The sequence below is a fragment of the Sturnus vulgaris genome, chromosome 3, assembly GCF_052056855.1.
Source record: "Sturnus vulgaris isolate bStuVul1 chromosome 3, bStuVul1.hap1, whole genome shotgun sequence".
NCBI classification, from domain to species: domain Eukaryota; kingdom Metazoa; phylum Chordata; class Aves; order Passeriformes; family Sturnidae; genus Sturnus; species Sturnus vulgaris.
Genome location: NC_142245.1, coordinates 47925198 through 47949931, shown reverse-complemented (window position 1 = coordinate 47949931; position 24734 = coordinate 47925198). Strand labels below are relative to the sequence as shown.

Sequence of the window (24734 nt, the reverse complement as noted above, 5' to 3'; positions counted from 1 at the left end):
AAACTTCATATCCCTTGGTTCCTCCCTCCTTCCCACCCCCACCTCCCAATCCTGCGACCCAACCCCCTTCCCCCTCTACCCCGCTCCATTTTTTTCTTTTTCCCCATGTCACTTTTGGCATCATTCATCTAACATTCACAAGGTCATTTTTTTATTTGTAGTAGTTCCAACAACTTGACAACTACTGCTATTTTCTTGGAATTCTTTATCTTAAGTAATAGAAGTGTGAATCTCCAATGCAGAAAGTTAAATCCCATATGGGAATCTTTGAAATAAACGTTGTGCTTATGTGACAGTGCTAAAACCTTATGTCCCTGTGCTAACGCAAGTTGTGACAATTACACAAGGGTCATGACTGCATAATTTTTAAAGATTCTCAGAAAATAAGTGAAAGAAAATAATTCTTAAACATAACTTGCATAACAATTACCTCCTCACCCCCACTGAAAATTGGTAGGTGGGATATGGCAGCATTGAGTAGAGTTAGCATAAATTAATAATTTCATATTACTGTCCTCAGTATCTTTGTGTATATTTGTCTATTAAGAAATACTCAGTTTTCATCCTGCCAGTGTTAAAGTGCACAAAGCACAAGGGAGACTGGAGTTTCAACACAGGTACATACAGCATGGAGCAGAGGCAAGACACCACTTAGAACTGCTTGCACACAGTTTTACTGTGGCAGTAATTCACCTTGATCTAAAGCCTGTGTAAGAAACCAGAACAGTAAACAAAATTTCCAAGCAGAAGCCATGGATTAAGTTGAGCTGTTGCTTCAGACTGTTTTTAAATGACTTAATTTTAAATACCTTCAAGAACATGCACTCCCATTTCTAGGAAGCAATAAATTAAGAATCAATTAAGCATGAATATGTTTTGCAAAATGTGAAGTAACATAAGTAGAAGACTTCATTGAAATGAGTGAATCTTTGGCATGATTTTTCTCTTATAAACATAATTCAACTTTCAGACAGTTGTTCTGTTCCCAAACTTGTATCCCTAATATAAAAACTGTATCAATAGATGTTTTCTACATACATGCAAATATATATTCACACATGCAACAAAATATATCACCAGATTTTATACAGCTGTATACAGTTAATATAAACAGTTACATTATATATATTTCAAACAAGTGCCTACTTTGTTAAGGACAGCAGTTACTGATTATGTGAAGTCAAACTTCATACACCTATACAGTTTGTTTACAAAAAGTGTGCAAGTTCAGCTCATAGAGAACAAATATATTTTGTTTGACTCAGTATGTCGCCTTCTTGTCTAGGCAGGAAAAAAAAGGGGAGAGCAATGCTGTAATCCTTTCAGAATAAAATGTTTAAATACAAACATGATTGCCATTGTAGACTGTTTAATTTAGAGAGATTGTGTTTCAGTTCTGGCTTTGAGAGGTTTGCTGATTTGACTATAGAGAGTACTTCAATGCTTATCTTAATTGTTTAGATAAGATTTGTTTGAATTTGGCAGGTGAAAAAAACATGGGTGTGGGATATAGGAAGGTTGAGAAAAGACTGGCATTTTACCAGATTGTGCGCATTTTAAACTACAGTGCACAGGGGAGCAAACAGTCGCAATAAACCTGCCAGGGGCATCGGGGAGTGAATTTGAAGTGCAAGACTGAGTGGCAAGATTCAAGATTTTCAACAAACTGAAAAGGATTACTATGATAACTCCCAAAACACTACTTAAGGATTAACATAGTACACAAATGCAAATTATATAGGACACATTTAAATAAGTTAAAAAAAATAAAATAGTGCTTTATGATTATAATAGGGGGTTGCTCTCTAGGTGAACTTCCTGACCCTTAAATGAATTTTTAAAGTGTTTCAAGAATAAGATTTCACTATTGGCTTATAGGTATATTTTATATGTAAGAATTTCTCTTACAGAAAATATAATTGCTACTATAAAAAAACCCAAAGCTCTTGGCTTTTATTTCAGTATCAGTTTGTGCTAAGCTTTTTCACTTTCTGGGTAAGGTAATACAGCATGCCACAGGCATTTCCTTTAAAGATTCTCAAAAGCAAGCCTGTCATACCTGTCAAGTATATATTTTTTGGGGGCAGACTACTAAAACATGATATCTGAGGAATATATTTTGGGGATGTTTATGTGTCAGTACGTATTTACAGTACATGTTATAAAAAACAAACTGTACAAACACATCAGCTGCAAAAGCACATATGCAGTAGGTCTGGCATGGTGTATCAATCTGAAGACAGACATGATTTCTAGCTTTAAATTCATGATTCAGGTGACATAAAATTTAGGTTTCCTGTGTGTTAAACTTTTCTTTTAGATCCTTGGTTTCAATGGCATTAAGACTAGGAGTTCCACAGGCTAATTGTACCAGTGATTGTGTAACTGGAAGACATTAGCAAGACTTATTTGGAATACAAACGAGACTTCAGGCTTCAAAACAATTTTAGACTTTGAATTACATGTGGATTTTTTCAGAATTCAAATTTGCTGACTTTTGATTTAATCCCACCTAATCTATTTCTATTAGAATAGCTCACAGTAAACAAAGTCATGTCTAACTCTCAGAAGTGTAGCCCATAAGCAAAGAGACAAGATTTTTATTTCTTGCTTTAGGGAGCTCATTATAAATTATAAATTAAAATAAAATGTGGGAGGGGGAGGAAGAAGAAATTTATTTGGAACCATCCAGTAATGAGCTACTGCTTTTTATAAAGTTATCAGGGCAGATACCTAACACATTTTCTTTTCCCCAAATAATAGATTCTCTGCAAGAGCAACAAATTTGGGATCTTAGCTTTTTTTTCCCCCCCAATTTACCCATAGTTAGTGCATAGTTAATGAAGCTCCTGGTGACTCTGGTTGGAAATTTAGAATACTTAATTAAATTATTTGTTAACACTAAATGAGCTAATAACTGCCCAGCTCATAGATCTGAAAACATAATTGCTCCCGAAACATTACCACAAAGGAAAGAATATCTTAGGCCTTCATAGAACTCTGCTCTCAGCTTACACCAAATATCTTTATCAACATTAAAAAGAAAGATATTAAAAATAGTGATTAATCCTCAATGAAATCTCGGTGGCAACGCTAATGGGAGAGCTGCTCTTTGCTGAGCAGACCAAAACTCACCCAAAGAACTGCTTTGATTGCACTCTTTGTAATCATGATCAATGACTAATCTAAAACTCTCAAGGAGTGGCTAGAAGTTAAAGCAATTTTGGACTACAGCTAGAATCAGTGTAGTATCAAAAAGACCAACAAAGGAGACAGGGAAATGACCTCAAGAACTTGTCTTTCTATTGAATTGCTTGATCTATTTAACTTACACAAGAAAGTTAAGAAGCCACATGATTACATACCTGCATGACAAGATACCTAAAAGTAAATGGCTCTGTAATTTCACAGACCAAAAGCATGAAAGAATGAAGGGTATCTGTAAATTAATCTGGCAAATTCTCGATGGAAAGCATATTTAAAGTGCTAAAACTGAGGGAAAACAACCTTTTGAACAATGTTTCATGGGATATGTTGACTTCTCCACCACTTAAAGTATTTCTATGAAATCCTAGACTCACCAAAGCCAACTGCAAAAATTTCAGCAACTTCAAAGAAAGCAAAAGGTTGAAGGGTCAGAATTTCAGCTGGAACTCAAGATCATTTATACTGCTAAACCATTCATATTTATATAGACTAATAGCCTGAGGTAGAAATTAGCAGGCAATATTACAGAACTTGCCTTATTTAGCAGCCAGACTAAATGCTTAGAATGCTCTAAAAACCTAGACTTGAGCTGCATGTCTGCCCTTTGCTAAGTCTCTCTGAAATTCTCTAGCAGTCTTCTGTAACATCACCAAGCTTAAGTCATTTTACACAGACTACATGGAATGTTGTTACCATTCGATGATTTACAACAGAAAGTACTGGAAGTTCTTTTAGCCATGAAGACACCTATTATCACTCAGAAAAAAGCTTTCCCTGCTTATGGTTTCAGCTAGCCAGTTGTGTGTGATATCAGTACCCATACCATCAGAATTAGCCAGGAAGCACTGCACTGTGGAAATGTACAGGGTCTCAAACATCATGCAAAGCAGGTCCTCATTTGCCTATAATTGCTTTGCAAGCAATTGTTTTAGTCACAACTCGAAATGCAAATTTTCTTCGTCGAGAATTATGAAAACAAACCATTTGAGAGGTTTCCTCTCAAATCTAATTTTTTTTTCATTCTGTCAGTTGGTGGTAGTGTCTCACTGAAAAAAAATGTTTACTGTATTCTCCAAATCAAATTAAAATTTTTTTTTTTGGCACAACAGAGAGCATATTAGATGTTGCCTAGTATTCTACATGACTGCCCTGTCTGATGTCTGGATAAACACACCAGAGATTTCATCGTATTAAGGCACGTTAAGCCTTTCACCAAATATTCTGAATTTAGAGTACTAAGGAGCTACAGATGCTAAGAAAGTGATGTAATGATCTTGTGACACCACATTATAAGTGTGGTAGGATTATGAAAATAATGCAAAAAGATTTTTGGCTAGGAACATGACAGATGACACCACTTTACTAATTCAAATCACAATACTGTGATAGCTGAGTGCAGAGGGATGCCTGTATATGGTTTAAGTTCCATCCTTTTTCACACTCCAAAGCATTTTTTAAAAGCTGGTATTAATTCAAGGAAATAAAGGCTTGAATAGCCAAAAAAAAAAAAAAAAAAAAAAAAAAAAGGCCCATGTATGCAGAAAACCAAAATACATACATTAGAAAAAAAAAAAACCCTAAAAGTTAGTTGCTAGCTTGGCCTACTGAGTACTTTAAGATCATGGGAGGCATTCGACATTGCTTCAGTTCAATAACACTGAGCTGTATTTTGTGTCTAGGTAGCAAAAGCAATTGCAACTTGACTAAAAACAGAAAACACATTACACTGAAACAGATCCTAACACCCATTGCTTGGGGAGGTTTCGTGTGAAACAGCAGAACAACGCAAATTAATCTGATCTTTCACTGCCTGCGGATAACAACAAAAGAAGAGAAAGATGAGAGAGCAGTAAGTAGAGAAATCCAGGTACCTAATAAAGTGACAGGTACAGGAGCACCAAAAGACTGACTGCAGCATGGGGAGCAGCGGGCACTCAGACTAAGCAAAAACCCGTGATTTCCCCGGCACTCCTTCTTACTCTCCCCTACCATGGATGATGCATGGACACAGCAAACAAGTCACTCTACCATCTTCGCATCATGCTTTCTTTTCCCTGCACTCGGAGCTACTGTTTAAAGGAGCTATTCCCTGCCTGAGGACCGTGCCGAGAGACAGCGCCTGGCGGAGCCGCAAGGTCGAGCGCCTTGCCCGGCCGGGCGCCTGCCGGGCGCTGCGGCAGCGGCTCCGCTCTGCCGGCGGCCGGGCCGGCTCTCCAGGGAAGGAAAGGCGGCCGAGGTCCCGCCGGCGGCGGCAGCAGCAGCGCGGGCCGCTGTTGCCACCTGCTGCCCGAGCGGGGAGCCGGGCCCGGGCCGCTCAGAGGGCAGGAGGCGGCACCGCGATGTGCCCAGGGCACCGCGACCGCCCCGCCCGGGGAGGAGAGCGAAGCGGGAACGACTATGGGAGGCGAGGCGGAACAGGCGCTCGGGTAAGCCGAGCTCAACGGAGAAAGGCCGGGCTGTGTGAACGATGTGTGTCCCTAGAGTCATCTAACATCTGCAAAGGGAAGATTTGTATCCGCTGGTGGATGCAATGGTGTTCCGAGTGGAACAGAAGGACGATAAACAGCTTGACACTAACAGCGTAAAGCTGTACACGGTGCCATAAAGGCTTACAGAAGAAGAGAGGCAGAGAATACGGAAGAGAGCATTAGCCGGGTAAAATAAAGCAATTGAGTGTAAAAGATCTACCACGTTCCCTCTGGAGGAAGTTCAAGCCTAAATAGAAAAAACACAGTCAGTGCCCTCTTACAGGTCACTCAACAAGCATCTTAATAATGACTCCTAAATGGTATTTTACCATTTATGTGTAAGCCAGTATGCCACATAGAAAACACACCAGCGTAAGGTTTAATCTGTCAACCGTATTGCTTGAGCCATCATTCGGATCTAAATTTTACAGCATCAGATTTATTACTCAAAGGAATTAGGCAGATTTACCAAAAGAGGTGAAGTAACACCTGATCTACTTCTGAATAAAGTAAAAAGCACCTGGAGACATCAAACCAGCTTTTGCCAAAATTTTTCCATAGGATGAGGGAATAAGATTTTTAGGAGTAACATCATAAATTTAGATTTTACAACCAGAAACTAGCATAAAACGAGAGGACAGTTGAAAGCCTAAAAAAAGTCGAAGGTGAGAAGAAAGATTAAAGATACTCCATTAGAGCCACAGAGAAAAAAGTCAAATGATAAATTTAAATGTACCCTTTTCTCCTCCCTTGTCTTTTCACAACCCCAATATTCCTACTTCTCAAAATCACATATATGATTAAGTATAAAAGCATGGGGGACACCTGTAAATAAAAGATACTCTTCAAAAGTGGAAATCAGCCAAAGAAAACAAAAAGCAAAGTCTTGGAAGTTCAATGTAAATTGGACAAGAACAAAAAGGTCTAAACCCAACTTGCCAAATGTATAAAGCTAGTAATAAAACTGCTTGCAAACACATCACGTGTATGAAGCCTGACAGGAAACAGCTGGGCATGCAGATAATCTGGCTGTAAAAAGAGCAGAAAAGAAAGACAATCAGAAAAGGTTAAACAAAGTATTTTTGTAAGGATTCACAACCACAGAAAAGGTCAAAGAGGTTCTCAGACAAGTTCTGCACTGCATCGAATTGAACAAGCTTCAGAACATGCAAATGAAATTTTAAGAGGATTCCTTTGATGATACTGGAAACTACAATCCAGTCAATCTGCTTTTTATACCTGGAAAATGCCTATGTATTATACAGAAGGTTTTTTAAAGGACATGCAGCTAAACCAATGTAATGAGAAAGCAAGGTAACAATTTGTAGCAGGAATTCACGAGCAATAAATTAAGTAGTGTTCCTTTAATGGAGTGTCCACAAAGGCCCATGTAAGTATGATCAGGTAAATATTGAATTTGCAAAAGGATCCTTACTATCCTTATCTAATGTTTCAGAAAAAATTATGCTGTGGTGATATAAGAAGAAACATCTACTTGAATTAAAAGCACTCAAACCAACAAACAAAACCAATAAAAAACCAAAACCTGCTAAAAAAAAAAATCTATTACCAAAATAAATTCTTAGTTTCCAAAGTAGAAATTTACAGCAAAGATACCTTACTAGGACCTCTAAAGGTTACTGTGCTGTTTAATGACCTTGAGGTGTCAATGTTCTCAGATAGTAACGCCACTTAAAAGCTGACCACAAATACATATAAAAGGATCTCTCAAATATTCAGTGTCAATACATGCAAATTAGATGGGAAAAAAAGAACCCAGACTGTAAAAGTCCTATGCAACTGCTACCCCAAAAAGACAACCATTTTTTTCATAGTTTGCTGAAAACACAAACTCAAAAATTAGGAGGAGTGAAGGGCAAACAAAATATCAGCAACAATACAGACAAACAGAGCCCGAAGGAAGATGATGTGGTATCTTGGCACAGGCATATGGTGCACAAAGATCCTGAAAGCAGCCTGCAGAGCTGGTCAGTCACCTCACTTGCAAAGAGAAGAAAGAATCATGGACTGTAGACTGGGGACAAGGAAAAATCAAAAGAACAGATAACATGAATGAAAGCTGTTCCAAATAAACTTTTCAGTTTGAAGTGAACTACTACAATGAGACCTACAAAAATTACCTAATGAGCCGTGAGTGCCACTCACCTTAGTTTTTTATTTTCATTTTATGGTTACCTACAGAGTAGATCAGGCACAAAGCTAGATAGATCTCCACTTGGTCAAATATAACATATAGTTTTAATTGATTTTTTAATAAAAGACTGATAAAAATACAGTTATAGGCACACTGAAAGTAAAAAAAAGATTTACCTATTTTTCTTGCAATGATACTAAAACCCCATTTTAACGATCTTGTATTTAAATTATTAATTGTTAGCAGCTATATACATATAAGTGGCATTAATTTTTGAATGCAAAATTTTGCATGTATAAATGTATTCAAATCAAACAAACACATGAAAAATCACAAACTGCTATAAACAACAAACATATTTTTGTTTTAAACATTTTTATTTAATGAAAAAATATGTAACTATTATTAGAAGTTCTTAATTAATAGGGATTTCTTAATTTTAATAATGCTAGAACCCCTATGTAGTTCAGCAATGTATAAGAGTATGACCAGTGGAAAATACTTCTGCTATAAAAGAGACACAAGGTGCTCTTTTTCTCCCTCCTGCCACCCAATTTTGACACGGTACTAATGCTAATAGCACACATTTTGTTGCTTTTATGCTAAGAATTTTGTAATCATCCTTCTTCTGAGTGAGTACACAGTACACAAATGAGAAATAACAGTACTGTGGTTTTTTTTCCTTCTGGAAGAAAAGAACATTCCTAACTCGTTTTATCTAACTTTTAAAGTTAGCTCAGATTTGCAAGAAAAAACCCCATGGTTTCAACTGAACAGACAGACAATGCAGTTACATTTTCTTACAAAACTCCCCTATTAAATTACATTCATATGTTCTTAACAACAACAAAAATCTTTAATTATCCAAACTGCCCAATGTGGCAGTAATTAGTCTGTGCTGATTCAAATATTGTGAAGAAAACTCAATATTATTTCCCTCATTTAAAATGCTAAACTTTTGTTCTTTAAAATGCATTTTGCCTTATAGAAAAACACTTGTATAATTCTATACATTTGTTTTTAAGTGTAAATTACAAAGAGATATATGACATAAAAATTCACTTCATTTCTTGATAATACTAATATTTCTGCCCTTTATTATCTTGTTGTATCGTACATTTATTAATAGAAAATTATGATTGAAGTTGTATTTTTCCCTTAGCAACTGTTGCTATTGCTTTATTGACCTCTGGTCACTGTAAACTAAGTTTCAGAAAATCTTAGAAGATAGAGGAGTAGAGGCATGTTTTAAATACTCAGGACAGGCTTTCAGGACCTTCACCCACAGCTCAGGGGTTTATGCCAAATTCATTGGAAACTCCACTTGTCTCCAAGGACTTTTGTTGTCCTTCCTCCCTAACTGCATCTGACAGGAGTGATGAGACAAGGGCTCCAAAATCACTGCTCAATACAGAACACTGTGGGCATAATAACAGCATCAATACAATAGAAATATCTGCAGCAATACATAAGTATGACACTAATTTAACTCTAGCTTGTATGCTATAAAATTCATTTTGTGTATTCCATATTTTCCCTTCCCAATAATTTCCCAATAGGAGCTTCTAAAGTAATTATAAGTGAATAAAACATGTAAGCATACAAGCTAACAGCAGGAATAATGTAACAAATATGGTAGCATAAAGTCAAATAGAAGTAGAGGAGCAAGACTCAGAATTATGATGTGAAGTTTTAAGGAACTACTGGTACAAGAGACAAACTGCTGAATCAAACCAATCTTTACTTGAGTGCGTCTCTAAAGAATCTAGATAGGTGTTGGAAAGGCTATCAGAAGTTTACACCATAATCTTTTAAGGTTTTGAGTGCACTCATAATATTTGATTAGGAAAGAAAAGAGAAACATTTAAAGAATTTAAATTCTCTACTAATAAACCAGAAGTAACAGGTAAAGTTGCAGACTTTGTAATTAACCTGCACTGATTGCAATAACTTTATTTATCATCAATTTAATAAAGAAATAGACTTGCCACCTAAGAGAAAAAAAGTCTGCATATTTTCCTATAGCCATAATTTCCCCCCATAACTTTAATGGGCCGAAATAACAGTTTTGGGCAGCAGATTTACATATACTTTCTAGTATAACAGTGGCCAGATAACTTGATCCAATCATGTATTGTTTTGTCCTCATAACTTGTTTAATCAGTAAGATGTCTTTTAGGAAGGTACTGAAATATTTGTGAAGAATGGGTGCTATAAGGTCCAAATGATTGTGCTTATGCACACACATTGGTGTTAGGATAAATAATGCTCAGTTTACCTCTGGACTCTCTATAAAATAAACTAATCCTGAGTCTTATTTTCCAGATGTTCAGTCATTCTTTCCTGATTGCTTTCCACTTAGACCATCTCTTGGACCCAGACTACGTGATTGTTCAAAACACAAATAATTCCTGCTCAGAACATTGAAATAATGCAGTGAAAGAGACATTTTATCATCCTTCTCTAGTGAAATCATTCAGTTAAACCTTTGACAAAGCCTCTCCTTGCTCATCATTTCTACATGTCAGCATGACTGGTCAAGTAAGAAAACAAACCCAAGATTTTCTCTTGTTCTTTTGTCACTAATAGTCAAATACTAAGAATAAACATTTCTTTTTCGTTCACTTCCTGCACATCTGTCTTGAATTCAGAGCAGAAGATATGTTTGTTGTTCAAAGTTGTACTGCTGTTAGCAGAACAAACTCTGCTGCAGATAAAACTTCCAGTAAAATAAGCTTAAGTCCAGATTACAAGGTTGGTTTTTACCAGCTGTTAGGTGAATCTTCCTGCCCTTTCTGTAATATTTTTTCCTATTTAATTCTTTTTTGAGGCCTGTAATAGAAAATGTCTTGGCCTTCCCTTTTTTCCCCCCCCCTGCAGATATCAGAGTGGGACAGGTAGTTCCATCAAGTTCTGCTAATGTCTCAGGTGGAAGAAAAAATTACTTATTAAATGAGGAAAATGAAATTCATCCAAAACTCAGAAACAGAAATCTCCAAACTACTTCCAACAGAGCCAGGGCAACCACAAGGCACTATGCAAATTTTACAGAAAAATAGTTGAGTATTGTAGCAACACAGTCCCTGGAGTGACAGCCCTTGTTCAGAGAAACTTAATGAATTGGAAAAGATAACAGACAAATTCAAAAGACAAAGAACTGCATATGCAGTTTCTGAGAAAATTTAAACTTTCAATATTTACAAGACATGCTTAAAACTAAGACAATTTTCATGTCCTAAGGCCTAATTTCCATATATGAAATAAATACTAAATTAAAATATCACTGTGTAATAAATTTAAGATTTAGCTGCACAAAATACCAAATTTGCCTTTTTTCCTGGCTGACATCTTCAATTAATTTTTTTCTATTTCTATGCACACGCAGAAGAACTTTCTGCTCTTCCTACATCACTTATTACCTCTGTTGTAAACACAGAGGATGATACACTGTTTCTTTATAAATAAGGGGATTGGAGAAGTCACTGACAAAGTTATCTGCACCATGGCTGCAGTTTCAAACAATTGTTATATTTCAAGTGCTGACAGACAACTTGAACAAAGACGCCTTATTTACAAGACACGGTCCCTAAATGCAGACACAGCCTTAACGTGTAATTAGGTTTTAATGTATAGGGTGTTCATCACACGTTACTCTGTGCAGTTACACCAGAATCTTCTTGTATCCCTAATCTGAGCACAATCAGCATCTCTGAAACGTTAAGAAACCCTCACAAAATATAAATGTTAAGCCTTTCTCTAGGAAGAAAATCTGAACTATAAAGAAAAAGAGGCAAGAAGTGCTTGTCTGGCATTTCTCAAGTTTTGGCCTTATCATTCAGCCAAAATCCAGCAATATTTCCAGTGGGAACATAACACTGGATAAAGAATATTTGCGGTATAGTGAAAACACAAAAGCAAGCAAAATGCCGGGATGAAGTGTTTTGCATAGTTGATAGATGATTGCAAAAAAACCCAGGCATCAGTAAGACCTTGCATGAAATCAGAGAAACCACGAGTACTCGTTTTAGTGCTAATAACAGAGAAAGGGAACTTCAACTAAAGAACCAACATTTCTTACAGTTCTAGCCTTGTCTGCATAAAGTAGATGGGAGATCTGTTAGAAATTAGAATCTAGTAAAAAAAAATTCCCAAAATAACAGAAATTACCCTAGCAAACTTTGAAGCACTACTAGAAAGACACACTAGAGTTCAGAACAAATGTTCTCCGATTATTAAAACTACTTTTTTCACACTGTAAAAATATTTTAAAAGCAGAAAGGCTCTGGGCATTTGTCTTACTAAACCTATTTCCAAAGCTGGAAGCAGACAAATGGAATTCTACAAGCAGACACTTAACAACCATGTAATAAAAGAAAACTATTTAAGATGTATTACAATACACTGAGATCTTCTATTAAATGCCACATCTGATCAGATATGCAGACAATATTCTTTCAGGCAACATTTCGTCATTATTTTTTATCTTAAAAAGCAAATAAAACTATACCAAAAAGACCAACCAAAGAACAAAATTTTACAAGACATTAAATACAACATTTGACAAGGTCTCAAGCTATTCTAAGGGCTTCATCTAAGCACGATAAGATTTAAGACTTGAAATCCTAAATTTATTAGGTGGATTAGTACCCAGCATAAATGTTCTGCCTTCTGTTCATGTAGAACTTGAAAATTTTTCAAAAGCACCAGAAAAATACAACACAGTAAGATGCATGTAAAACAAGAAACAGAATATTACACAGCACTGAAAGTTTCTCTCTTTCTGGGTTCCTTTCTGAGACTAGTAAAAAAATAAAATTACATTTCTGTGATTTGCATGAACACTGCATCCTAAAAATATGCTTTATATTTGATATAGGGAATATTTACAAGAAAGCTGCAAGTTGCCTAGTACCACAAATTGTCAGGAGGGGGTGGGCGAATGTTTCATTTGACTACAGTACTTATTTATGGAAAACAATTTCTTGTATTGTACTGAGGTATGTGTAAGTTTACATGTCAGTGTACATCAAACACGAAAAAACCTCAAGTCCACTACTAAAACACTGGGCCAAGGGACAAAGAACACTAATCAAATTTTTTACTGTATTCATTGTCATAGAACTGAAATATTAACGTACAAAGATGCAAATACATCAACTGACTATTTTTGTTAATGCAGGCACTCGATCATTATTTGAATTTTTGTTAGTACATTCTTGTTAGTATATTCAAATTGCAACAGAAAACCTTAAATGCTATAACACTCAAATAGATGTAAAACCTTTATTTTTAGCAAGGAATTAACAACCTGTGGACACAAAGGTAAAGCTAAGTACTTGGGGTTATGATTCCAAAATTTCTGCATGGCATGGGCTCTATGGTTAGATCACTCAGAGACCTCTGCATGGAGTGAATGATGCCAGGAATACTTTTGGCTAATATCTCTATTTTCCTTGCCCCATCATGCAAATTTATTCCCTTATCCCCACATTTCCTCCATGCCTATTTTATTTTCTTACAAAAAACCCCCACAACTCCCCCCACCCTGATTTCTAGCGCCAACAATTTCCACAAATTCCCCCACCAGAAAAAAAGTTTTCTGGTGTTTGTTAATCACTTCTGCACAGCAAGGGAATAAAAGAACTATGAAATTCCCTTTTGCAAAGATTTTTGATTTTAGAAAACAGCTATTGAAAGAGGAATATACAAAATCTGCGCACAGCTCTTAGATGATCATGTGTGCTTAATATTGTAATAGGATAAAGGTTAAGAATAATATTGTTTGACCCCTTCAACTACTGACATTCATGCCATGTTATTGTTAGTGTTGCATGTTAAGCAAGCAAATTTTCAATGAACTTGTGTTGGCTTTACCACAGACACAGATGTTAGGCGGACTCCTTCTTTCATAAGGTTCTCATTATTAACTGAAACCAAGTTGAATATTTGACTGAAGGAAAGGACCATATCATTGTTTTCAGATTTTTCTCTATGACTTAACTGAACTACATCTGCCAGCTTTGGAAATACCAAGTACTTCTTGGCGCCAGCACTGGCGCCTTGCTCTATGACTACCATCTTAAGCGCTTCAGCTTGAGGAAGTCTAGTAACCATCAAAACAGCTTAATAAAACCTTAAAACTGTGATTACGAGTTACTCACTAGATGACAGAGTGCTCTCAAATTTGTTCTATTTATGAATAATTTCGCAAAATAAGTAAATCATAGTAAACTGAATGCATGGCTGTAAATACGTAGCCTAGAAAGTTCACAAGATGTTTCTGTGATTTATGAAGTCTGTGTTATACTTGAAACCACATTTATTTAATAGATAGGCTGGCACTTCACAGGATAATTCAATCTGCTTCAAATCTATCCAAAGCCTTTGGGAAACATAAGGGATGCTCTGAATATAAATGCAATTCCACTTTTCACCTTTTTGCACTACTGTCCCTTAGCATAAATGTGAAAAATATTACACTCCCCTAAAAGATCTCACTTTTTAAAAAATGCTGTTGAAGATGAAAGAATGCCACAGTTTGTGCTAACCCAAATAAAGGAACTACTTTGTAAAACAAATAAATTGAACACTATAATTCACTTTTCTGGATATATCCCAAGGTTATCTGAATTAAAATAAACAGCACATTATTCTTTCCTTTCTCAAAAAGACCAAAAATCAAAGTATCTATATTATATAACACTTATACAGCTGATGCTGAAAAGGGAATATAAATGCCAGAAAAAGCTATTTTCAGAAAATATAGTGCAAAAAAGGTCTCATATTAATTTATTTTATATATCAAAAGATATAAATATTTAGCATTTCCAGATAAATAATTATGTGTTCTGAGAATAATCAATAGTTATTTCACTTACCATGCTGAATGTCCTTCATGTCTAAATGAAGGCTAGACATTAATATTCCAACAGCTTGAGATCTTTTGTTACTTAACAACTTGACAACCTGCCAAAAGAAACACAAGTATTGCTATTTTATGCAGGAGAACGTACAAGATATTTTGCATTACTAATGACATATTCAAGAAATAGTTCTTTGTAGTCTATATACATATCCAAAAATGAGCAAATTTATTATCCTTAAAGTTTGCTTCTGCTGTATAAATCCATTACAAGTGTATGTAACTTTGTCACCTAGTTGAATTTAATCCTAAAAGAGTCACTATAAAGGTTCCCCTGGTCTTCCTTCTTCATTAGAATGCACACTTTACTTCACACCGATGTTACTAAGTGCATGAAACACATAGTCAAATAAAAAAAAATTCCAACTGTGTCTATCTTGGAATTGCTTTGATTTTTCAAAACCACACAATGACTTCCATCTTTGATGTAAGTTAAGACTGTGAGAATTTGTATTTTATTTGAATGTTTGACGTAGTAGGCGCCAATATGAATTTTATTTTAAAATCAAAATAACCACGTACACATTGGGGTTTTCTTTGATCACTTTAAGGATTATAAAAGGTCATAAAACTTTTTTGTTTTCAAAATAGAAAAAAAAACCAAAATCAAGCCATCAGAATGTCTTCCTTCAGGGGGTTAAAATCAGTGATTAAAATAGATTTTCATACACGTTGGTTTAGCAAGCATAAAAGCAGCATGCAATTCACAGACTACCTTACATAGGGCTCTAAGTTGTTTGAATTCAACCTGATGTAAATTTTATATCATTGTTAAGAGAAACAAGTAATGCCAGAAAAGGACTTTTATCTGTAAAATGACATGATTCTAGATGAATTAATTTTCAATGCTGGGATTCAACCATTGCATAGAGGAAAGAGGTTAAAATTTACTCTACATAGGTTGCCGAGTTTTACACTGTACTAAATGCATTGATGAAAACCTTCATGAGTTACTTGGAAGAAAAAAAGAAAAGACAGACAATCAAAACTGTTAGTTCATGTCAGGAATCATATACATCTTTTTTCAAGTTACACCACTACTGTTGTAGCACCAAGAGGCTGTATTATCTACAGACACACTGGCAAAATTATTTACAAATTAATTAATGGAAAAGAGATTATAAAAAGTAGAATTAATTTACCCAGAGTAAAGAATTTCATTATCCAATTCACATCTTAAAAATTCAAAAGTACCCAGAAGATGCCCTGTGACTCATCGATTCATTGCCAACTTTGATTCACTTACATTTTCATATACAAGTCTGTACACTGATATTTGAACAGTAGGAGAAAAGCCTGACCCTGATCTCGGCCACTGGAACTATTTAGGAAAGGAAACTTGAGAAACTCACTGTACTTACAGTATAGGTTTTCTAAGGATGTGGTTGGCTGGTTAACTGTTTTGGGTTTTTTTCCCCTTCTTAAATCTTCATAACCATTGATTAGGAAGATATTTCATCCCCCTTTTCTCACAGATGCCAAACTAGCTGTAGTGGAGTGAAAATATAGCTGTAGAAGGCCTGAATATAAGGCATGAATGTCTATGTCTCAAACATGAACAGCCAGATCACTGTGCAGCCAACCAAGGATCCTTGGTAATAATATGCTGTGAGAAGTAACAGGATGTGGCAGGAGAAGGGGAATTACTGGGGTAGGGCAGCAATTTTCTGGGACACAAATCCTTATTCTGGCTCCTGGAGCTAAGCACATCATGGTACAGTGCACATGCATTAATGAGGTTGAGAAAAGGGATTGTTGACCAAAAGCCAACCCGGTGGTAGAGGGGGAATCAAGACACCAGAGACCCGCCCCCCCCTACCCAAATCCCTCCAACACATTTCCAGAAAGGTCTAGAGGAATGAACTGTGCATAATAAGTTTCTTGCTTTCTATGCAAATCAGTTATCTCCAGGATGGAGAAAACTAATCTATAAATAGGCAGCCCCAAGAAGCTCAGGTATACATGCTCCATGACTCTGGAAATCCCATTAGCTGGATTGACACTGGAGCAAGGACTGGTGATCTTTCTCCCTCCCTCTCTCCAATTTCTCTTACTCACTCTACTTCTTTATTCAAAACCCACCACTGTGTGCTTATACTGGAAAATAAGGGAATAACATATCAATTTCCATGACAAGTGTATAATTTTGCTAATAAAACTTTGTAAGATTTTACAGACCTTCTGACTTTTGTAATTCTGTTTTGACCACGAGCATCTGCACACCTTTGTGTTACCTTTTCTTTTGGGGTAGGATGCCTCAACAGCAAAAATACTGTTTGTTAACTGAAAATTTTAACATTGGAAAACAAGTACATCATAATGATGTTCACAAGATCAAAGACCTAAATTCAAGGCATCACCTGTCAAAAATTATCAAGAAATTCCTATGTACTTTTAAAATCCATTTAATATACTATTAGAAATTTAAAACTGAAGTCAAATAGACTGAAATAGGATAGGATAGTCAGATTTTTCTGAATTCAAATGTAAAATTAATGTAATTCAGAAAAATACAATTAGGATAACCTGCACTAGTCTTCTAATAGGCTATAATCACTCTAAATATTTTTTAAATGGAATGAAAATTTCATTCAAACCTGGAACTGGGATAAAGCAGGGTCAATATGAGATCTTCTTCTTGTAAAGAGAAGCTGTTATCAATTTATTTCTTTGCAGCTACAAAAGGATTACAAAATAAAGTAGATCTTGGGTAGCAGGGTATAGATCAAATATTTCTAACAATTAAGTTGCAATCTGTAATAGCAACCAAACAAGTATTTTCCATTGTAAAAAAAAGTGTACAAAATATAAAAAATAACATAATTTCTCCAACTAATGTTGCTACAAAAACATACTTGCAGGAAAGGCAGAGCATCAAAAGAAACAATGCCATATGTTACATTAATAAAAGTTCAAATATCTCACCTAAAGTTGTGTATTCCTATAACATTGAAAAGATTTGGTTGATTTCAACTCCTATCATTATTGCGTAAGTCAGAAACATCTTGTATTAATAGCATGACTAACTTGCTGGTGTCAGCATATAGTGGGAGTCCTTTGTTGCCTTTATTTTGAACTAGAAAACTATCCCAAAGCTGGCAAATAAAGTGAATTAAAAATCAAATGCACACTTATTGCAAAAGTGCTATCAGAAAACAACAATAGTCACACAAAGTGGCAAGAGGTCATCTGAAGTAAGCTTGTATCTTTCCTGCCCCTCAGATTCTGCAAAAATGAAGTAAAAATTGAACTGATGCAGGATACTATGTTATGCTGTAAAACAAAAAAGTAAAGTAAAACAAAAGAAAATCGAGAGTAAAATATCTTTGTGAAGTGGTCTTCCACAAAAATAATTACAACTGCATTCATGTGTGAACCTACCTAGAACCAACTTGACCTTTCCAAGGGAAGCTGAACTACACTATTCCCTCTTGGAGGCCCAAAGAACAGGGATGAGTTGGAGTCTGCTCTTGGGAATGTCTCACTTCTAATTCATCACTCATGTACTATCATATTTGCTTCAAATTGTGAAATCACAGTTTCTATCTTCCCTCAGAATTTAAAAGCTCAGAGAGCTACTATGATCAGTCTTGCAAGTACAACAAGGGGATCAACACTAGAGAGAAAAGAAACAAATAAATTAACTATGTTGTTTTCATGCAGGCTAGAACATGATTCCTGTCAGACAGCAAGACCAGACTTAGTGACCTAGAAGATCCTTTCAAGTTGTGGCTTAAAAGTCAGCAGGAAACAGAAGCTGCTTTTTCCGAAAATGAGCTGATAGACAGGAGAATAATTCATTGCTGAGTGCCACATCTTGACAGTGATTAGAAGCAAAACAAAAAAAACCACTGTCTACATTAATAACTTAATCTTTGCTGCCAAAATTCTGAATCACGATGATCTCAAAAGGATGACAAATACCATGACTGTCAGGTGAATGGGTGCACAACAGCAATAGATAAAGCAGTTTCGCATAGCATCTACCAACTTCCTCTGGTTTTATTTAAAATGTAGGGTTTATATCAACTTCTATAGCTCATTCCCATTTCAGTCAATTGCATGAATACTGGAGTTTCTTCCAATAGAATGAATGTAACAATACAACTCTAATTCAGAAAATATGAACATTAGCATAAATGCCTAAAGCAATTCGCACATTTAAAAGTAAAACAATAAAATAAATCAGCTGCATAGTCTGGGCCTACAGGCTACAGACAAGGGACGCCATTTAAAGGCAGAACAACAAAAGTTCGATAAATCCAATCTCTACAAGATCTAAAGCCTCAGACACAATACACAGCTCTTTTTTAGTCTGGATCTGGAACTCTGCTTTAAACAAATATTAAAAGATAAATAAAAAGGAAGCTAGAGATATTATCTGCAGCCTGAAGTCTAGGATAAACTTTCTAATTGTTGAGTAGTTCTCATTGTTGAGCAGTAAACAAACTACATGCCAAATTTGTTCCTGATTGTTTAACACAAGCAAAAGTAGTCAGAGATATTTAGTGAAAGGTAATGCAAGACATATGTCTGATGAGAACCCTGAAGCAAAAAAATATGAAGATTCCTTTTCCCCAGAATAATATTTAGTTAATGCATGGAATTTTTCAATGATTCTTGCTTTCTGTTTCTGATTTTGAGAGTTTAGAAAAATTATCCCAAAGTTCTCACTGGTTAAGAAAAACTACTGTACATTACACAGTTACATGCAGGAAACACCACTTTACAAAGACCTATCACTCATTCATGCAAAAGAGAAGAGGCAGAAACAACAAAATTCCAAATATAATGTTAAGAGGCAGGATCAGGGCAGTAATGCAGTCACCTTCTTTTCTCCAGATTCAAGTGTATTTCAAGTGTAAAATGGGCAATCACAAAAGTGGACCCATCATATATTTCCCATGTATATCCTTCTTATAGGTATAACAGAATGATATACTCCTACAGGTGGGGCTTTTTATGTGTATTGTGGGTTTTAGTTAACCTTTTGTTCGCCTTTATTTAAAGGTAAATTCAGAAGTAACTTCTGGCTAGTAATGACAATTGTGAGAGTGGAAGCAGGGACTACTTCAAATAGTGTGGTCACTTTGGTGTAATAGGCAATCAAAAACTTTTCCTTAATATCTACAAAAAACCCCACTAACACCCAGTCCCAGTTGTCTAACAATATATCCATGCTGATGGCGCATAATGGCTTAACTGAACTCACTGAGCATCAATAACAAAGCATAATTTTCAGCATCTCTCTGTCTCCTATCCTAACCAAAATGGAAAACCCCCTCTGGAAACAAGCTAGTTTCTTTACCCACTGAAGAATTGTATAATCTATATCTTTCTCTTTCTCATATAATTTTAGATGCAAGTTGTTGACATGTTACGCAAATTAGTGAAGTCAGGCAGCCATGTCTGAAACTTGAGGGTAAAGATGAACCATAATATTTACTTTTCATACATTTTCTCTATTACCCTGTTGTGTTATTTCATAAATAAAGCTTTTACCAATATGGATGAAAAACAATTAATACCTTTTTGTGTTCTTTTTACACTAAAATAGCACTGTTTGAAATTAACATCTTAAAACTATTATTGTAGGAGTAATCTTTTACTAAGAGATTGCTGCCCCAGTTAATATTCATCATTTATGATATTAAGTGAAAAAAAATACTTAGATTGCTTAAATTCAGTTAGAAACTAGTTAAGTTAGATAAGTATTGTGCTCCTCAATAGGAGGCTGAGTAATACGAAAATGCCCCTTACTAAAAAACAAGAACCACATTCTAACTCTAAGGACTGGAGTGGCATTTTATTTCCAGAAGTATTGTCTTCACACAGCTTCTTTACGTCCAACTTAAATTTCAAATATCCTGAAATCATAATCTAAACTGTTTCATTGATACATCTTTTATGCACCTAAGGCTTTTGAAACGAAATGAAATTTTAGCAACCTGCTATTTATATTCTGAGGCGGAAACAGTGTTTAAATCTTAATGTCAATAGACTCATAGTGGACTTTCCACATGAGAAAATCTTTAACATTTTTTTCATTTACATGATAGATTATAAGCACATGGTCTGTGATGGAAAAGTTCACTGCAGTTACTTCAATAATATTTTCCAAAAGTACAGTTAGAGGATTACCAGCAAAGTTTCTAAAATGACTGTTCAAAAGTTAGGAAAGTAAGCTATGCAAGCCAGCTCAGTCCATTTTATATCCTTATGCTGACTGATATCAAGGGTTTCTGGTTATGTACCATTTTTCCACTGAACCCATTCAATGTACACTGGCCAATGTTTGCCATGCAAGTATATTCTAAATATTGCATTTACTATCATTCTTGAGTATGTGGCCTTAATTATGAGAACATTTTCTTCTTGCTTTACTCATTATTCGTGTTTTAAGTGCTGCAACAACTGCTATAAAGCAATTTTTGACACAGGTAACAGCTTAATTTAATAGGTCATCGTTATGTACTGTGCTCATTCCATGCAGATGGCACGAGCTATGGAAAGGATTCTATGGAAAAGACTACTCAGCCACATAATCAAAACTAGTATTGTAACTACATGGCACAGCTGAACAAGATAAAAGAAATTTGCCCTCTGCTTGGGTCAGGCACCACAGGTTTGATGAGACTGACAATTTGGTTTAGGGGATCATTCAGGTCAAAACCACCCCAGTCTCACAAAAAGTTTCTGCGTGAAATTATTTTAGACAGAATGAGAGGTGACACAGAATCACAGCTAATATGTTCTGTATTTTCAGCTGTCAGACCTCCTCAGTTATTTAATCCTTCCCCAGTTACTTTCTTAGTCTTCCTTTGCCTCCCCCCTCTTGGCTCCTGTTTTGCAGACTACCAGTAAAAAGTCAGAAAAAAATCTTCAGGGTTATACCTGATGTCCCTACTAAGCAACAGGAACAGAACTATAACCTGTAGAGTGTCAAAATGCAAGACACCCTTTATACAACTAAAATTTTACATATAATAAAATTTCTCCATAATTCAAGTCTATGAAACTATGCAGACATGAGCAAAACCAGACCTTGATTCCCTTCTTAACATTGACAAAATGAAGGAGACACAAACTGGGAGAAAAAAACCCAACCCAACAAAACTTGCAGTCTAAAGAGCTAAATGTTGGCAATGTTTTAACAGGGACTTTTCTAATGAAAGTCAGACCACTTTAATAGGTAGCAATGGCAGCCCCACCTACAATATAGTCTATAAAGGACTTTCTTTGAAGATTTAGTAGGCATTCTCATTGAGTGAGCCTGCACACATTTACAGCAGCTGAGAATTTGATATATATGCATTAGCAGAGCAAAATAAATCACAGTTTTTGCCATAGCACCAAATAAGAGTTAGTACGAATAAAATCAGCTGCATTCACAAATAAATAATAACATATCGTCGTTTCTCTTTCTTTAAAATTCTGGAATGGATTTTAATGCAGCCTTCATTCAATGCTAGGTGTAATATTGATTTTTTAAAAAGCGTTACAGATTTCTATTGTATTACTTGCAGATGATCATACCAAGAAAACAATTGCAACCAATGGATGGGTAGGGTGAAACGAACTTAATCATTAACAAAAAAAACCCAAAACCAATCAACTCAGAGCAATAAGAATAATTTTACCACTTAAAAAGTGCTCACTATTCAGAAATAATTATATCATGCATACCTATCTACATACACAACAAACATATGCATACACTCTCTGGCTTAGAGAATGAAAGCCTTGTGTGCAGAATAACAGTGTATTTTAAAATCATTAATCTTTCACCCACTAAAGCATCCCAAAACTATCAGATCTTTCTGCAGATTACCTAGAATTCTCCCTCCTGCCATGTACAAAAATACATTTTTATTTCAGCTTGCAATAAAAAAAGTTGTATTAAAAGCATATGTTTATACAGAGTACCAAATACTTTATACACTTGCAAGTTATCTGTACATTTTTGCATGACTACTATTTCCAGTGTAGCCAGTACTTTACATCCAATCCGTCTAAGCAATGCATTCATTCAGCACACCCTGCACATCAACTCAAGGAGCAAAACCAATTGCCAGACAAGAGCTTTTCCAGAAAGCAGCAGAGTGAGGGTCCTGGTCCTATTCTGTACAGTGCTTCTTCATAGCTCAACAGGTGACAAAACACATCTGCTTTGCATAACATGTCCCTGTAAAAGTCACTACAGAAACACCATTTGTAAGATCTTTATAGCACCCGGAACTATCATAGAAGCCATGTAAGTCAGTAACCACTTAAAGAGCACTTGGTGCTCCCTGTAAAAAACATACTTGTGGAATTACAGCCATGCTTTCCCCAAATAACTACTTCTTGTCCTAAACATGGATAGACTTCATTATCCAAGTGTTTACTGCAGTATAAATTAAGAGAATTCTAAAAATGAAGTCCTGCATTCCAAATTGCTGAGAGGGTGGAATATGTTTGTGAAGCTGTTCTATTTCAAATGTTTTATGTCAGTACTTTGAAAAGCCCTAACTGGATTCTCACACATGAGTATTTAACTTTGACATCTGCAATAAATGATAGATCTAACCATAGTTCTAATGAAAGCCTGTTTATCTGTTTAGTCAATCTTTTCTCCCCAGATACTACAATTCAACAAGCCATACTTCTCTATTAGGCAATTTCTTTGTATTTTTAAGACCAGTACATTTGTTTGATTATCAGAGGAAGAGAAACAAAATTCTTTCCTATGAATTAAGGTGGCCCACAGGAATGTTTGTCCTAGGTGGCAGCAACTACTTTGATTGCCTTAAACTTCTGTGGAAATTTCTGTCAGAAAAAAATTGTTCTTTTCAAAGAAGCCAAGCACAGTCAGTAATTTTAATTTAGCTTTGGCTACATTTTTAAAAAATCTACTGACAACATATCTAAACTTATGGCATTTGCAAGAAAAAGAAATATTTAGTATTAAAATCCACATCTAATGTACATTCATAATCATTGTCTGTCTTTAAGCTTTCTTCATGTTACAGAAGTAAGCAGTCATGCTTTCTACTCTGTAGAGAGATTTTCATCACCAAATCTTATGAAATGTGCAGGGACATACAGCATCACTTTTTCATTCCTTTTTTCACAACTATGACAGTAATTAAGCTAAGAATAACAATTAAAAATGGCTTTTTCTAGAAGGAGGAAAGAGGAGAAAAGGTCTTCTATTTTGCAGATTTATTGCAGGACAGCAAGATAGGAACAGAACTTTACATTTCCTCCCATCCCAGTTAGCACAGCCCAGTGCAGCACAGTGGCACATGTTTGCATTATCCTTCCCATCCATCCAGAGAAAGGCTTTACCCAACACCTCGGGATAATCATCCTGACTTCATCAGCAGCTCTGCCGCAAGTTGTCATCACAGTAAAGCACCTGGCCAAAAGGTGTGTATGGGGGCAAGAGCTCCAGAACCAAGAGGTGGAGAACTAATAAGTCATATTCAGATACAAGGTCTAGGGAACTGAGATTTTAAAGAGTCCCATTGTGTGTCCCATGTGGAATAAAGTCTTGTACAGCACTAACCTGCATGTCAAACAATGATGGAAAGAACTGCCTAGCTTTGAATTGAGCACAGGAACATGAAACCAAGATCAAACAAGAACTTTAACTGCTTTTTAGGACCCCACATAAGACCATCCCCTCTCTGATCTGAAAGTTTAATTGAAAATTACTTCACATACAACCACAATTTGATTTTTACACAGATACCAAGAAGATTACAGCCAAATAGTCATGTAAATATTCCAACTCAATTTTTTTACTCGGGGGTTTAAACTTCTACATTTTAAAGTATTCTTCCCATTTTTATTATGTTGAACACCATTCTGTCTCAAGAAACCGGTTTGATTAATGTTGGATTTTTCCCAGCTGTGCTTGTCATTTATTGTCTGTATAAACTTCATTTTCTTTATATACATAAACACAACACAAACTTAAAACCATTCTTATTGGTAT

At 35.6% G+C, this 24734-nt stretch overlaps 1 protein-coding gene across 2 annotated transcripts in view; it reads right to left on the bottom strand.

Moving 5' to 3' along the window:
- The window catches only part of FMN2 (formin 2), a 153999-nt gene that overhangs the window by 76468 nt on the left and 52797 nt on the right, over positions 1–24734 (bottom strand). For both annotated transcript variants that reach the window (XM_088161548.1, XM_088161549.1), the window contains one exon: positions 14709–14796. In XM_088161548.1, coding sequence (XP_088017674.1) covers positions 14709–14796 — 88 coding nt within the window. The remainder of the gene's footprint in view (positions 1–14708; positions 14797–24734) is intronic.